This window comes from Pantherophis guttatus, chromosome 6, assembly GCF_059756535.1.
Source record: "Pantherophis guttatus breed Tessera chromosome 6, ASM5975653v1, whole genome shotgun sequence".
Lineage (NCBI taxonomy): Eukaryota > Metazoa > Chordata > Lepidosauria > Squamata > Colubridae > Pantherophis > Pantherophis guttatus.
In genome coordinates this window covers 25,965,949-25,981,343 of record NC_142068.1, presented here as the reverse complement: position 1 = coordinate 25,981,343, position 15,395 = coordinate 25,965,949, and the positions used below count along the sequence as shown (strand labels likewise).

General features: G+C 36.8%; 1 protein-coding gene across 1 annotated transcript; it reads right to left on the bottom strand.

Moving 5' to 3' along the window:
• Positions 1-2,913: 2,913 nt before the first annotated feature.
• Positions 2,914-11,433, bottom strand: LOC148113055 (amine oxidase [copper-containing] 3-like). Its single transcript, XM_087872562.1, has 4 exons — positions 10,514-11,433; positions 6,967-7,252; positions 4,830-4,959; positions 2,914-4,177 (listed from the first exon to the last, which is right to left on the bottom strand). Exons 1-4 carry the CDS (start codon positions 11,295-11,297, stop codon positions 3,893-3,895), a joined length of 1,485 nt encoding a protein of 494 aa, XP_087728688.1. The 5' UTR covers positions 11,298-11,433; the 3' UTR covers positions 2,914-3,892.
• Positions 11,434-15,395: the final 3,962 nt, after the last annotated feature.

Below are 15,395 nucleotides of genomic sequence, written 5' to 3'. Positions count from 1 at the left end.
AAAAAAAAAGTCATGTCATTTCCAACCAGGGTATTTATTACACCTCAGAAAGAAGACTTGTTCTCGGTGTCCAATACTTTTCCATTCAATGGATCTTCTGTTCTGGACTCCAAGGGGCCTGCAAGGTCTCAAAAGCCATGTCATTGCCAATCTCATACAGAAAATAAGTACAATTAGTACTTGAGCAACTGTTGATGGATCAGAGCACTCCTGTTGAATTTTCAGTTTCTTAAAATCAAAGTTGTATCTACCCTAAATTTTTGTTGACAGAGAGATGAAATTGTGATAAGAGTAGGTGTAATTAGTTTTTCAGGCTGAATATCAACACCTGGGTCAATGTGTAAAAACAAACTTTGTAATTATTGCTAAACAGCAGTTCATTCATAAAATAAAGGATCTGAAAGTGACTTAAAACAAAAATGAATAAAACAGATATCCGCCACTATTGCAGTGATAAAACTGTATTAGACATTTGGTATTAACTGTAATATTTCAGGTTATCATTTATTAGAACAAACCGTTGAGTGAGATTGTATATTCTATTTTATTTATTTGCTAATTTGTATCTAAACCAATTACAAACCCATGAGTGAGTGATCTCTTGGAGCCTAAGGAATGTACATAATATTTGGGAGTAATATGAGGATCACATTGGTTGGGCCAGTCATGAGGAAAGTTTTCCTGGTTTTTAAAGAGTTTTGAGGACTTTTGTTGCTCATTAAAGTTATGGTAAACCTATTTTAGGGCTTATGCTAAAATTTTCATGAATGTGCTTCATTAGCATGCAATAAAACAACACTACCAATTTTCAGCAACAAAGATCAGTGGAGGCAGGGCCCCCCACAAAGGTCTACACAATGTGTGTCCCACTCTCTCAGGAACTACGGGGGCTTCATGAATGGAATGTTTATATATATTTTCACACCTTTCACTTTTTGTTCTTAGCAAACGTGTTTTATGGGATCATCATCTGGAAAGCAGCAGCATTTAAAATGAGTCAGTGCTAAAAACAATATGACAAAGAGAAGGTGTCTATGCCCCAGAGAGGGAAAGTAAGAGCCCAAGAAATATTATGAAATGTTTCTTGAGAAATGCTAGGATGTATGCAGCTCCACCCTGTGGCAAATATATGAATAATATCTGGCAGAGTTCCGTGCATCTTTTTCAGGCCTTCATCTAAAGTTAATTCAAGCTAGGCGTTGCATCTTCCTGGACTAGAAACAATAGCATGGAGAATCTCCTGACCCAGGTAGCCATTGTTTAAGGACATGAATTTTGAGGGAGAATTTCTTTTACACCTCAAGTTCAGAGAAACCATTCAACTATTTCCTGATGACAAATTTCAATAAATACTTTTAAAGAGACAACTCTTGATGTCAGGTCCTATTAACTTTGAGGTTGTAACAACTGAACCACAGTTCTGAAAGGCACTATAGCTGAGAGGACCCAATCTATGACATTGAACCTGCTTGATTTACAAAATAAACTACAGTCAGGTTTGTTATGTGAGTGATGATCAATAACTATTCTGTTCTATCAATTTAAGCACAATTTTTTAAAAATTGAAGAGATAGACTGAGATCATTAACGATCCCTTAATGATACCATTTTCTTTTTAATTTAAAGGTTTTTTAAATTTAATTTAAAGGGGTGGTGATGGGGTGGGGAAATAATCTGTAAACATTTTTTAATGTTCTTCCGCCAACCTAAAACTAGTCTCCAGCTCCAAATACATCTGAAAAGCAAAACAATTATATATAATATAATTATATAAGCACCAGTTCAGCCTAGTTGACACCTTCAAGGATTTCAAAAGTGCTGACTTTGGAATCACTTCATTTTCTAGAAAAATATATGAAGACATAATTACTATGAGTTTGAGGCCATAATGATTTGCTGAATAGCTACTGATGCTATTTGCTTATTATGACAGTGCATATTGTACTTGAATTAAAGTTTGTTCACACTCCAATATTCAAATAAATATCCTTTATTTAAAAAAAAAGTACAGCACCCTAATTGTTATGGAAGATTACAAGAGATTCTGTTAAATTATTGTTCCTTATCTCTCAGCAATTTTAATCAAGAAAACCAAGTTGGACAGAAAGGTATCAAATTAAATAGATGAAAGAAACCTCATTTCATTGTCTGGGTTGGTTGGTTGGTTGGTTGCCAGGAGGAAGACAAATCTTGCATCATTCATGTGCCAGATCACATGCCTTATTTTTGCCTTATTTTTGAGAAACACATAAAATATAGATAATTTTAAAACAGAAGGTTCCTTATCCTGGGAAGGCTTGAAAGAGATCATACTGTTTCCCGGATATCTTCATGCTTTTTGAAATGGATACTGTAAGATTTCCTGAGTAAGATAATTCATCCCACAGTAAAGTCTTCAATTTAGAACAAAAATTCCATTCTTATATACATACTTTTAAAAAAGAGATAAAACTAATACAAACTAATATTAAAAAAAGAAAAGAAGAAAGAAATCGAAGAGAAAGCTAAAAACGTAAGGAAGAAAAACTAAAAGCAAAACAGAAAAGAAAGAAAAGATGCAATAAGTCGCCTCTGATCTTGTAAACCACTCTAAACAGTTATAAGTACAATGTTACTTCTTAATCTATCATTGCAATTTTATTCTCTTCTTTCTATAATCTATTTTGTCTAATTGTCAAAATCGTAAATCATACTTGCAGTCATTTTGTAGAGGAGATGTGCTTTTTTTCCCCATTTCATGCAATAAATGACCAAACTGATTTCTGTGATTAGAGAAAATATCTACATTAACCTACATTAACCATATATAAACCTATATATATAGGTTTATAGGTTTCCAGTCAGGAATTAATGTAGATATTTTCTCTAATCACAGAAATCAGTTTGGTCATTTTCTGCAAGTTCAAACATTTTCACTAATCATTCCTCCATTATGGGAGACTGAATCTTTCCTTCTTTGCAGGTTGAATAATCTTGCTGCAAATGTTATGTATAAAAACAATGTTCCATGAATTTTTTCCAACAGTTTGTCTATCAATTTCCTCCCAAACCTTCTGGTTTGAATTGTATGTTAATCTTTAAAATCCTTGGAATTAATGCATCTATCTGAATCCAAAACTTTCTGGATTTTTTGCAAGTCCACCAAACAAGATCCTTTTTGTTGCTCACATTTCCAACATAAATTTATACATTCTAGACAATTTCTCTGGTCACATAAGCCAAAGTTACATTATTTTATAAAAATTCCCCTTAGTATTATAATGTACTATGTATATAAAATTCAGTCCCTTCAACCCCATATTTTCTCATTATCCCATCTGTATATTATAACCAAGATTTTAGCCCACTCTGCATGCATTCTTTTCCTTGTTCTACATTTGTTTTAAATGTTCACGTTTATACATTTTAGCAATGAACATGTTCATCATTTATAGACAATTCCATTTAAAATTCAGTTTTACAATGTTCAAAACATGAATTATCTACTATAAATTTTTAAATTTAAAGAGAGCATCATTGCCAAGCATAGATTTCTGCCACCAGATCTTCTCTTATTTTTATCTTTCATTCCTTTTAACAAAATATTTTACATCCAGTTAATCTTTTGTATTTGATTATTATTTCTCATCCATAAAATACTTCTTATGCTGAAAAAAGTTGTTTTGTGCAGAGTCAACATATTGGCCCCAACAGTCTGGGTCCTCATTTTACCCACCTCGGAAGGATGGAAGGCTGAGTCAACCTTGAGCCATTGAGGATTGAAGTCCTGGCAGTCAGCAGAAGTTGTACATTGTAAAAGACTAATGAGGAAAGTAGCTCCTCAGTATTAACACCTATAACATACATTCATTGTTTGTTTCCAATTTCCAAGCCATCTGTCAAAAAGAAGGCATTAGAAAATTGTCACGTTTTGAAAACCCTCATAAGTGAAAGGAGGAAAAATGGGCAAACATGAAGCTACTTTTGCCAGACATGCAAGTTGGTTGACCTCACAGGAAGTGGGGTCCTGCAGATAGTTGAAATAAACACTGTCTGGAGAATACATGGAAGGGTCATCATCAAAATAGTTGTAGGGTCTCAAGAAGAAACCAACCACATTCCCAAGGGTTGCAGTATTGGGTATGTCTTCAGCATGCGGAATATGGAGAAAACCAGCATTGATCCAGGCAACCAGATCCTATGAAAGGAAAAGGGGCAAGATCATTGTGATATCTTAGATACAACATCTACTAAATAGAAAACCACAGAGGAGCATATTCAGAGAAACTAAGCTTATTAATTAAAGTAGCAGATGTAGGAAAAACTGAGATAATCTGACAGCATAGTTTTATGCTTGCCTACTCAGAATTGGAGATACGTACAAATGGAAAACTGGGAGTACAAAATTGTTAGCAAAGCCCTTTTATCCATTCTGCAAAATTTTATCAGTCATGGTATTAAAAAGCCATTAAAAACAAATGCAAACAGTAAGGCATAAATCCCATGCATACAAGTTTGGCTCAGTGTATTTTCCAAGGTCACATTACCTCAGCTAACAAGAATGCAAACAGGAGAACTGAGGCCTGATATAGGAAAATTTAAGTTGTCCTCTGAGTAGTCATTTGAAAGATCACTAAGTCTGTTTTTTTTCTTAAGGGAAAGTGCTTCTAAAACCTTTAGCAGCATTAGCCTACTTCCGGAGTACAGGTGACAGCCCAACAGGCTACCTTCCTATTCTGATGTCTTCCAAATAAGTTTGACTTCAACCCCAATGCATTTGGACAGCACCAGATTGTGGGATAATAACCTGCAAGGTGCTTCACTGCTAGGTGGGATCCATCTTCACTTACCTCATTGACAATGCTCTCATTGTTTATGAAGTCAGCAAAGGCCACGGGAGGATTCCATGGGTCACCCTGATTGTAGGCAGTGGTGCTGGAAGGTTCATTTTCCTTTCTCTTGGTAACAGCCAACTTATAACTTATAAGGCAAAAGAAGAAGAGTTGCAGAGATTGAGATTTATTAATTATTATGTTTCCTCTTAAAGATCTTAAAGAGTTTATAGTTCCAGGAATAAGTCTTGAAGAGCAATGTAACGACAGGTTTCTATTCCATGACTGCCCACTATAAAATATAGAGCTATCATTTATTATAAAAGAACATTTTATAATCAGCACCTCAAATTAGGCCCAGACGTGCAAATGTAAAATTTTATAATAACAAGGCTTGGATTCTTTAACTATTCAATCAGAGCAATTTGAAAGACACTCATGGCTACCAATAGTCAGATTTTTCTACTCCAGATATGGCTATAGCTGGAATAATAGCAGCAGTGAAATCCCCCCGGTTCTATTCAGCTAGCCAACCAGTAGTGCCGGCAGCCGAAGGCTCCACCCACCCGCCGGGATGTCATTACGGCCCATTTTTTAACCATCTGCACATGTGCAAAAGATTCTGTACATATGCAGAAGAGGCACTCCAGTGCGGAGCGCACCCGAAGTGGTAGCGAAGGTAAGTGGATTTCACTGCTGAATAATAGGATGATTTCAAAAATGTATTTCACAATTCTATCTTTAATTTATGTTGTTTACATTTACTAAAAGTTCAACCTCTCAATAGTTTTTGTCCAAATTTAAAGTTACTTCCATAAATCTCAAAACTTATCTGATTCGGGGGTTTTTTGGTCACTTTGGGACATGTTGGAGTAAATGAAAGATTGTAAGACCCATTTTGCTAGATAGGATTATCCTCCAATAATCTGTAGCATTTGTCTTAGATCAAACTCAAGAAGAGCTCTCAGACTGAGGATAATTTCCTAAAAATGGAATATTGTAATTACTATTCTTCCAGACATGATTGCAGATCAAAGCCCAAACATACAAAATTTGTCAAAGGAACTGTTTCTTACTACACAATCAAGTAGTGAATTGTTAATAAAACCAAGTTCCAGGGACTTAAATGACCTGTCATGATTAATAGTGAGAAATGTGAGCTTGAAGAAATTCTGCAGAGTTTGGATATCATTTTGTTCTTTTATATGCTCTATTGTTATGTCTTGGAAGTGTCTTTTTTAGCAAATATTTGGATATTATCACTTTTTAAACACTTCCAGTTTCAGCCCTGAAGCTGACCTGATTGAAGCCATTTTTGACTGCTTCAATGTTGCCACACTGGAGCTGAGGGATAGGGAGGGGATAATTGAGATAGTTTGAACTTTGGTGCTGGAGAAGACTCTTGTGCCTGCAAGGCAATCCAACTGGTCAGTCCTAGAGGAGATCAACCCTGACTGATTTTTTAGAAGGCCAGATCCTAAAGATGAAAGTCAAATACTTTGGCCACCTAATGAGAAGAAAGGACCCACTGGAGAAGAACCTAATGCTGGGAACAATTGAGGGCAAAAGAAGAATGGGACGACAGAGAATGAGGTGGCTGGATGAAGTCACTGAAGCAATAGGTGTGAGCTTAAATGTACTCCAGGGAATGGTAGAGAACAGGAAGGCCTGGAGGAACGTTGTCCATGGGGTTGCAATGGTTCGGTCACGACTTCACAAGTAACAACAACAATTGAGATGGAGGGGAACCTGTAGCCAAAACAACATATTTTCTCTTGGTAACCAAGGACATTCTCACATCTGGTCAGAGGAAGGCAGAGTGATGCTATCCGTCTGCCAGCCTGTACTGTGATTGGACCATGTTATCACTTGTTTTGAGAAAATAGAAAAACTTTCAATCACATGGTCCAATCACAGTACAGGCTGGCAACTGGGTAGCATCACTCCGCTTTCCTCCGACCAGGTGTGAGAATGTCCTTGGACAGCCACATCCAGTATCTCATCATCTACAATTGGCTAAAGAAAGCAGAGAGATGGTATTAAAGATTTCTTTAAGATTAAAATTGGTTATTCCTGCCTATCTTATTCAAGGTGCTGAAACCGAAAGACATGGGTGAATCCATTTTACTTTTACACTTAGAAATCAGTCACTTACCGACCCCAGCTTAGGCCTGGCTCCATTGGATCTGACTCTGGCAAATGGTCTCCAGAAAAGCTGACCGTCTGGATCCGATAGCCATGCTTGTGGCCCCACTTATTGGTGCAGTTGGATGCAAAATAAATGTATCTGGGCTCATCATCATGGAGACGGAATGCTGCTTTGTTCTCGGTGTCGAAAACTTTCCTAACCATTTTCATTCGATGGATCTTATTTTCTGGGCTCCAAGGAGCCTGCAAGGTCTCAAAAGCCATGTCATTGCCAACCAGGGTATTTTTCACACCTCAGAAAGAAAACAAGTAGAACAATCAGTACTTTGAGTAGCTGTTGATAAATGAAAACATTCTTGTTGCATTTTCAGTTTCTTAAAATCAAATTGTTTATACAATAAATGTTTGCTGACAAAGGGATGAAATTGTTATGTGTATGCATAATTAATTTTCCAGACTTAATATGATCCAAGTAAGTCAGTGTAAAAAAAATCACTGCAAATATTAATAAACAAAAAAATACAAAAATGATGAAGCTGCATTAAAGATTTGGCATAACTGAGATATTTCAAGTAATAGTTTATTAGAACAAACCACTCTGTGAAGTTATTCAGTCTCCTTTATTTATTTGCTAATATGTACTTGAAACAAGGTGGGAACAGATTAGCTTCCCATCTTTTAAATATATATTTGCAAGCTAGGTAACACAATCTCACATCTTTCCATGACAATGTCTTTGTATATTAGCAAAGAGGGTTTTTCTGCACATTCATTATCTCTACTTGAGAAGGAACCTTGCCTAGAATATAATTCAGGACCATTATGTTGTTATTATTATTGTATGTTACATAGTCAGCCAGATGTTGAGACTGCATTTGGCATTTTTGCATACCTATTGAGTCCATTTTAAGTAACTGGCATAGGAGTAGCTGGCATGCTATCTGGATGTTTGATGGTGTTACAGATATCATTGCAAGATGGAAGCTATTCAAGTAAAGCTACTTTTTGCAATTAATTGATAATTTGTCAATGCCTATGGTGTTCAATTGGTTCAATCATTCTCTTCTATTCTGCTGTCTCCAGATATTATCATGTCCAGACTTTTCTGTCTTTCTGATTGATAATTGTTAATTCTGGGGTGTTATGTGACAGGTACCTGTCTGGTTGAATTCTAAAGTCCCAGAACAAGTTAGCTTCTTCATTTTCTATGACTCTCTATTTTATGTCCCACCAGTTCTTCCTTGCAGGCAAATGATATTTCTTGCAGATCTTCTAATGTAGTATTGTTGTTACTTTGTCCTGCTGTTGCTTGTAGTCAGACTAGGTGATCTTTCTGCAGCAGCTAACCAGGTGGTCTTCTTTTTCTTCAGCTTCTTTGCAGACACAGCATTTGCTGTCTTCTCAATTATGGCTTTGTACGCATTTGTTGTTGAGGCTTGCTCTTGTGTAGCCAGAATTAGTCCCCAGCTCTCTTTCTTCAACTTTCTTGCTCTTAGCCATTTGACAGGTCCTGTTATCTGTTTTCCCTGCTATCTTTTTAAGATATTGCCCATATAATACTTTGTCTTCCCATACCTCCTTTCTCTTCTTCATTTGATTTTTCTTTTTAGGCCTGTTTGGTCTCTCCAGTATTCAGTATGCAGAGTAAACAGAGAAGGCTACAGAGTAGACTAGAGTAGTATACTCTAGCTATCAAGAATAATGGGTGGGTGTGAAAAATTGCAAGTACATCAGATGGTTGAAGAAGAAGAAAGACCATTGGAAAAATTTATAAAGGACAGCAATGAAAATGCATGGAAGCCAGTATACCAGGAAGACTTACAAACTAGTGGAGAGACCAAACTGGCCCTTAAAAGAAAGATAAAATGAAGAACAGAATTCAGACAGACAGACACCTGTCACATAACACCCCAGACTTAACAAGCCTTTTTGAAACTCATTGTGATGTTCAAATCCAAATGTTTTTGCCAGCATGCAGCACATGACTGAGTGTACTATTGAAGACACAGGATTGTATATAATATTTTGGAGTAATTTGAGGAATACATTGATCAGGGGATTGGTAAGGGCACACATGAGAAGATTTGTAAAACATGTCTTGTGGACTTTTGTTGTTTCTTAAAGCTATGGTAACCATATTTTTGGGCTTACACAACCATTTTTATATAGTTTTGGCATTAGCATGCAAAAAACCCGCACTTCCAATTTTCAGTAATGAATATCAGTGAGATTAAATAAGGGCCACATAATGTGTGCCCTATCTTAATAGGAAATACATGAAATTTGTAAAAAATTTTACACATACTATTTTCTCAGCCCTCCTTCTGACCCATACAATATACAGGTCCTCAATGGAAGGTAGGCTGGTTGCAATTGTTTTTTCTGCAGTCCTAACTATCTATTGAAGTCTGTACCTGTCCTGTTAGGTTGCTGTTCTAAACCAGACATTTATAGGCAGATTCAATAATTCCTCTGTAGTTCTGTATCAACAGCTCCTGGGGCAGTCTGAACAAATCAGATCAAGTTCGTCATTGCATTTTGCTGGCTTAGAAACAAATGAGTGAGAAAATACTCTTTAAACGATTTTTAGTTTTATTCCTCTGTCGTGAAACCACCCACCAGTTCTGACTCCATCTAAAAACCAATTTACAATTGTAACTTTAAATGGGAGTACAGATAGTCCTCAACTTTTGACTACAATTGGGCCTAAAATTTCCATTGCTAAGTGAAACAGTTAGGTGAATTTTATAACCTTATTTGCCACAGTTGTAAAGTGAATCATTGCAGTTATTAAGTTAGTAACATGGTGGTTAAGTGAATCTGGTTTCCCCATTGACTTTGTTTGTCAGAGGTTTGCAAACATGATCACATGATCCCAGAATACTGCAACAGTCATAAATATTAGCCAATTGCTAAGCAGCTGAATTTTGATAATCTGACTATGGGGATGTTGCAACGCTTGTAAGTATGAAAAATGGTCATAAATTACTTTTTTCAGTATCATTGTAACTTTGAACAGTCACTAAATGAACAACATGTTGTAAGTCAAGGACTACTTGTTCAATATTGTTGATATCTGCAAGTATTTCAAAAGTGCTAATTTTAGAACCATTTCACACGTTCAAATCCCAAAGATATATGAAGACATCATTATTAGAGTTTGATGCCATCATATTTTGCTGATATTTATCTTATTCTGACAATGCATATTGTATTTAAATTAAGTTTTGTTAGAAACCAAGTAATGAAATAAATATCTTTGATTAACAAAAAACTTTATTCCATGGAACAATGGACCATAGAATGGACCAATAAATAAAAAAAAAGAAAATCACAATTATGAAAAAAGAAAAAAATAATGATTTTAAATGATCTTATCACCTAAAGTGTTAAAGAACATTACAAAAATAATACTTATGTTCCTCCTGTTGGAAGCATATTGTTGAGTCTTTCTTCATTGTAGTAGTTACAATCATTAAAATAATTATAAGAAAGCAAATTGAGACAAAGAACCTATAATTTCCTTGAAAGTTACAAACATTTTTCCTACTTACCACCAATATCCAAATCCACCTTGAAATGAATATTATGGGTATGAATTGTTCCCAACACCCATTCTTGGACTCTATTGCCAAAGTTTTCAGCATCACCAAAGTAAAATGAAGTTTGAATGTAACCAGTGGCATGGACTCGAACACCAACAGCTCCATTTTGGTGGAAAATAAAATCCCAGACATAGTCATAGTTGCCAACTGTAGATATAGTCCGAAACACCAGACTTGAATCTGCCAACCCTCCATAAAAAGGAGGCTGGACACTTTCGTAATGTCGTCGTATGGGTAACTCAGCATTCTGCTCAAAGATGCAGATAGCCTTTTTATGGCTAACAGGTAATGAACTATCATAAAAAAAGTGCCAGTCTAAATAACTGGATAAATAAGGACAATCCAGACCCATGGTGAGTGGTGAGATATGGGATCCAAGTCCAAAGCTGGCATCTATGTATCTGGTCAACATGAAAGTAGGACTGTTGGAGCCATAGATAGCACTTGCTTCTTGCAAACTTAACTCATAGATTATCCTTTCTCCATTAAACCTGACATCAAAGATACGTGGACCCCTGCTTGCATCAATTCCAAATGCAAAACTCCAGCTCAAAAAAGTGACATGATTATTGTGAATCCTATAGCGTGGTCCACGAGGTTCATACCTCAAAGGGCCTGGATCTTTTGGTGGTACCCTCTGCTTCAGTGAAGAGTAGCCCCCATCAAGAGGTGCTTCTTTAACCTTGTCTACTCTAACCTTTCCCATATTGAATTGTCTCTCAAGGTCTTCCATATCTTCAAAATATTGTCCATTATAAAACACTTTTTTTACTTTCCACTCAGAAACATCAAGCTACTATGATCCACTTGGACCTCAAAGCCAACTGGATGCAGAGAGTAGCCAATCACATTCTGGAAATGACTCACCCACATTTTGCGATCTCCTGATTTTAGCGCTGGTGGCATTTGAATGCTATACTGAAGATTGCTTCCATTGTAATTTAGAACTTTTTGCATGAAATTTGGGGCCTTCAGGTATTCATTTCTCTTTAAGAAATCACGGATTTCATGAATCTCATTTGCCAAAACTATCCTTTGATAATAAGGTAATTTCCTTCCATATTTTTCTACTGTGATATCTTGATGATAGGTTGGTTCTGGAAGTGGACCCACCAGATATTCTGTCACATTGGGCTCCACCTGATTTCCAAAATGGACCCCAGCCAGAGCTTCCCGTGGTGGCTGAGATCCTTGATTATCTAAGAATTGTAATACTTGTGCTTTGGGAGGGAGCTGCAAAGATATGAAATAAATGCAGTTGTCTGATGGCTTGGCTTGAGATGTCTCCACCAGTGACACTCCCAGGTTGGACTGTAAATATCTCTTTACTTGCATTATCTCTTCTGGCGTTAAATCTTGAAATACTTGGCTGCCAGCATCCTGATCACCTTCCTTTTGTTCCTTTTTCTGGGAAGAATTCTCACATTCTGTGGGTTTTTCTCCTCTAATTCGGAAACTCAAGACTAAGATAATAATGATTGTGATGCCTATTGCTATGAGAGAATAAATCACTTTGGGATTCATTTTCCAAAACCTATGGACAAAACATAGAGAATACGGTTTGTTAAATTCAAAATTTTATATTTTTAATCCTGGACACAAATATTAAAGACACTTGTTAAGCATGTAAGTTTCAAAAGGATACATTTCTGGCATTTACAAAACACTCTAGAACAGTTATGGCTAACCTTGTTCTCATCGTGTGCCAAAAGTGTGTGCATGTGCTGGCCCCCATAATGCAATGTGCCCCTGTGCATGTGCGCATGATCCTCCATACTCCCCCACACATGTGCATGCAACCCCCCCACCCCCACCCCGTTTGGGCCTAGCAGGCCTCCCTGAAGCCTTCTGGGCCCTACAATTATTTTCAGGCAACTAGTATTCCTGTATATGTAGCATCAGCAATATTAAAGATTTCCTAGGCTGAGTAATTTATTTGAAGATTTTTTAAAAAAATAGAAGATGAATTCATATTCCAAATTCATTCTTTAGTAATTGGGTGTTAAATTTCATTTATGTTACATACATTGATAAAATTTGAAACTTAAACAAAGCCATGGTTGAGCTAGACAAAATTATATGAGTTAAAGAACTATTAGGGATCTGTTTGAATCATAAACTCACTGGTTTAGAAGATGCCTTGGTGGCCTTCAGGTCCAACTGCCCAGAGAAATAATTCTCTAACCTTGAATTAAGATTCCAAGAGGCAAGCTGTTACTCTTTGAGAAAATTACTCCCTGAGGAAGTTATTCTTTATCTTTATCTTCCATTCAGATCATTCTCTGCAGAGCTTCTACTCATTGTCCCTCCTACCCTGTCTTCAGGATAATAACTCCTCATCTTCCTTTCTGTAACAATCCCTCAAATGTTGAAACACAACAATCATGCTACCTCTTAGCCTTCTCATCTTTGTTGTGGTCCGCCAGCAACCTGCAGAGCTGGCAGTGGAGTCGGACAGCAATGAGGCTGAGGAAGAACATGGGCCAGTCCTGGAGGCTGGGGAAGGCCCGGAAGAGGGCTCTGCATCAGAGGAAGAGATGGGGTCAGGGCCATCGGAGAGTGAGGTGCGGAATCCAGAGCCTCTAGAGACTGATAGGAGTGAGGCAGAGGAACAGGAGGAGCCTGTTCCTAATGCACGCATGAGAAGAGCTGCCAGAAGGCAAGAGCAGCTCAAGCAAAGAGGACAACTTGGGAGTAGGGCCAAGACATGATTGGCCCCTCCCATTAGGCTTAAAACACACCAGCAACAGTGTTTGGGCTTTGCCGGAAAACAACGTTGGTAGCTTTGTCTTCTTCTTAGTCTACGTCTTGTATTTATTTTTGTATCTGTGACTTCTGAACGTTTGCCAAGAAAGGCCTTTGGCAGTTTGCCTAATTGGACCAAGGTTTGCGATAAGACTGAGGAATTTGGGTTGGGAGGAATTGACTTTAATTTAGTTGAACAACACTGGGAATGAAGTAATTCTCAGCTGTTCGAATAAAGTTTGTTTGTTTTTTCACTGACTGATTTTTCCTACTACTTACTTGGGCCTGGGTCACAACAATCTTTAGGCTAGTGTTGGTGCACAATCTGTGGATCCTCCTGGACTCCAAACTCCTGATCAATTACCTGTCTGCAGCCATGGCCAGAGAGACATTTGCACAGGTTCCTCTTGTGTAGCAATTGCACTCATGCCTGGACTACGATGCCTTGATCACGGTGTCTCATATCTTTAATACCTTCTGTTTGGATTACTATAATGTGTAACATTACTGCTCAATTAGCTGCAATTCAAGATGCGGATAATCACCTACAAATGTCTCCATGGCATAGGGCAAAACTATGCATCAGAACATTTTTCCACTGTAGTTTCTGCCCACCCACCAGATGAAGAAGAGAGGACATAGGTACTTTCTATTAAACAATATTATCTCATGGGTCTCCAAAGTCATGCCTTCTCAGTGATGGCACCACTTCTTCTAAATATCAGGGAAATAATTAAGTTCACTTGGAAGCAAAACTCCTATTACAGGACTGATTCTTATTTCCTTTTTAAAATAGTAATTTTATTAAATATTACAATGAAAAAGATAAACATACATTAATTTAATATTAACAAATTAAAAAGGAAAGAATAAAAAGAAAGTGCATCAATTAAAAAATAGGCTAGAAAAGAAACACTAAGACTACAGTAAAGAAAAAAATAAAGATGTCTCCTCCCTCATACCAAATACAACCAAGTTTAGTATTGTCTTCTCTTAAAATACAATAAGTCTTTTCCCCATATTCCATCTCTTATGTATAAACAAATCCTTAAAGCCTGTCATTCATCATTTTGCTGAACTTTTACGATCAGCAAAAGTTGCACTGTCACCAGAGAAAACAGCACTTCATCTTTAACTTTGACCAAATATACTGACCTTATATTGCTTCTTTTTACTTTTAACAATCATAAACTTTAATCTCTTCAAATAATTTCATAGAACTTGATTTCTTTTTATTTTTTCTTTGGCCCTTCTTAAAAAATTCTTCAAAGCTTTAAGAAGTCTTTTTTGTAAATCCAATATAGGAAAGTTAGGCAGGTTTGTTGCTTGTATATCCCTTTTAATTATTAAGGCTTCGTTTGTATGCCCTATATATCATCAGTTTCTATATATTCTTATAGCCTGTAATTTTTAATCCACTTTCAGGTCAGTCTCAGTCTTGTGCAGTTCCTCTTCAATAATGACTCAAAACTGGAACAAGCAGATTTTATATCATGTACAACTCAGCAAGGAAAAAAGGGAGAATCCTCTGCGTATGCAGAAAAATAAATGCATAACGACAGTTGTTCAGGCATTCCCTTCAAGTTTGCTGGTTAGATTTGGTTATTTGATGGTTAGATAAAAATGTTTAGATATTTCATTCTTTGAAGAACATGCCAAACCAGAAACAGCATCTTTTTGGGCTGGTGACATCTGAGATTTTGAGAACATGCTTAACAAACAAAATAGTTGTTGGAGAAGAATAGTGCTTTTTATAAAAAATGCTGTATAAAACTCCATGAGTTATAAAGCACCATGAATTGTCTTTACTATCTCTGCTGCTTATCTCTCTTCTTTCTTTTGCACAGGTATCTTAAATTACAAATGGAATCATTTGTAAACACAAGGGATCCTTACATGAGTCCACAAATTCACTTCATTTAGGAAGGATGTCAAAGGGCCGTAGTGGCTCAGTGGCTAAAATGCTGAGCTTGTCAATCAAAAGGTTGGCAGTTCAGCGGTTCAAATCCCTAGTGTCGCATAATGGGGTGAGCTCCCGTTATTTGTCCCAGCTTCTGCCAACCTAGCAGTTCGAAAGCACGTAAAA

Excerpts from the sequence above, each read along its gene's own strand:
- LOC148113055 (XM_087872562.1), bottom strand. The coding sequence starts at position 11,297 with ATGGAAGACCTTGAGAGACAATTCAATATGGGAAAGGTTAGAGTAGAC. Across the intron at positions 7,253-10,513 it reads GGTGGATTTGGATATTGGTG|GTGTGAAAAATACCCTGGTT; the intron begins GTAAGTAGGAAA and ends TTTCTTTCTGAG. Across the intron at positions 4,178-4,829 it reads ATGAGAGCATTGTCAATGAG|GATCTGGTTGCCTGGATCAA; the intron begins GTAAGTGAAGAT and ends TTCCTTTCATAG.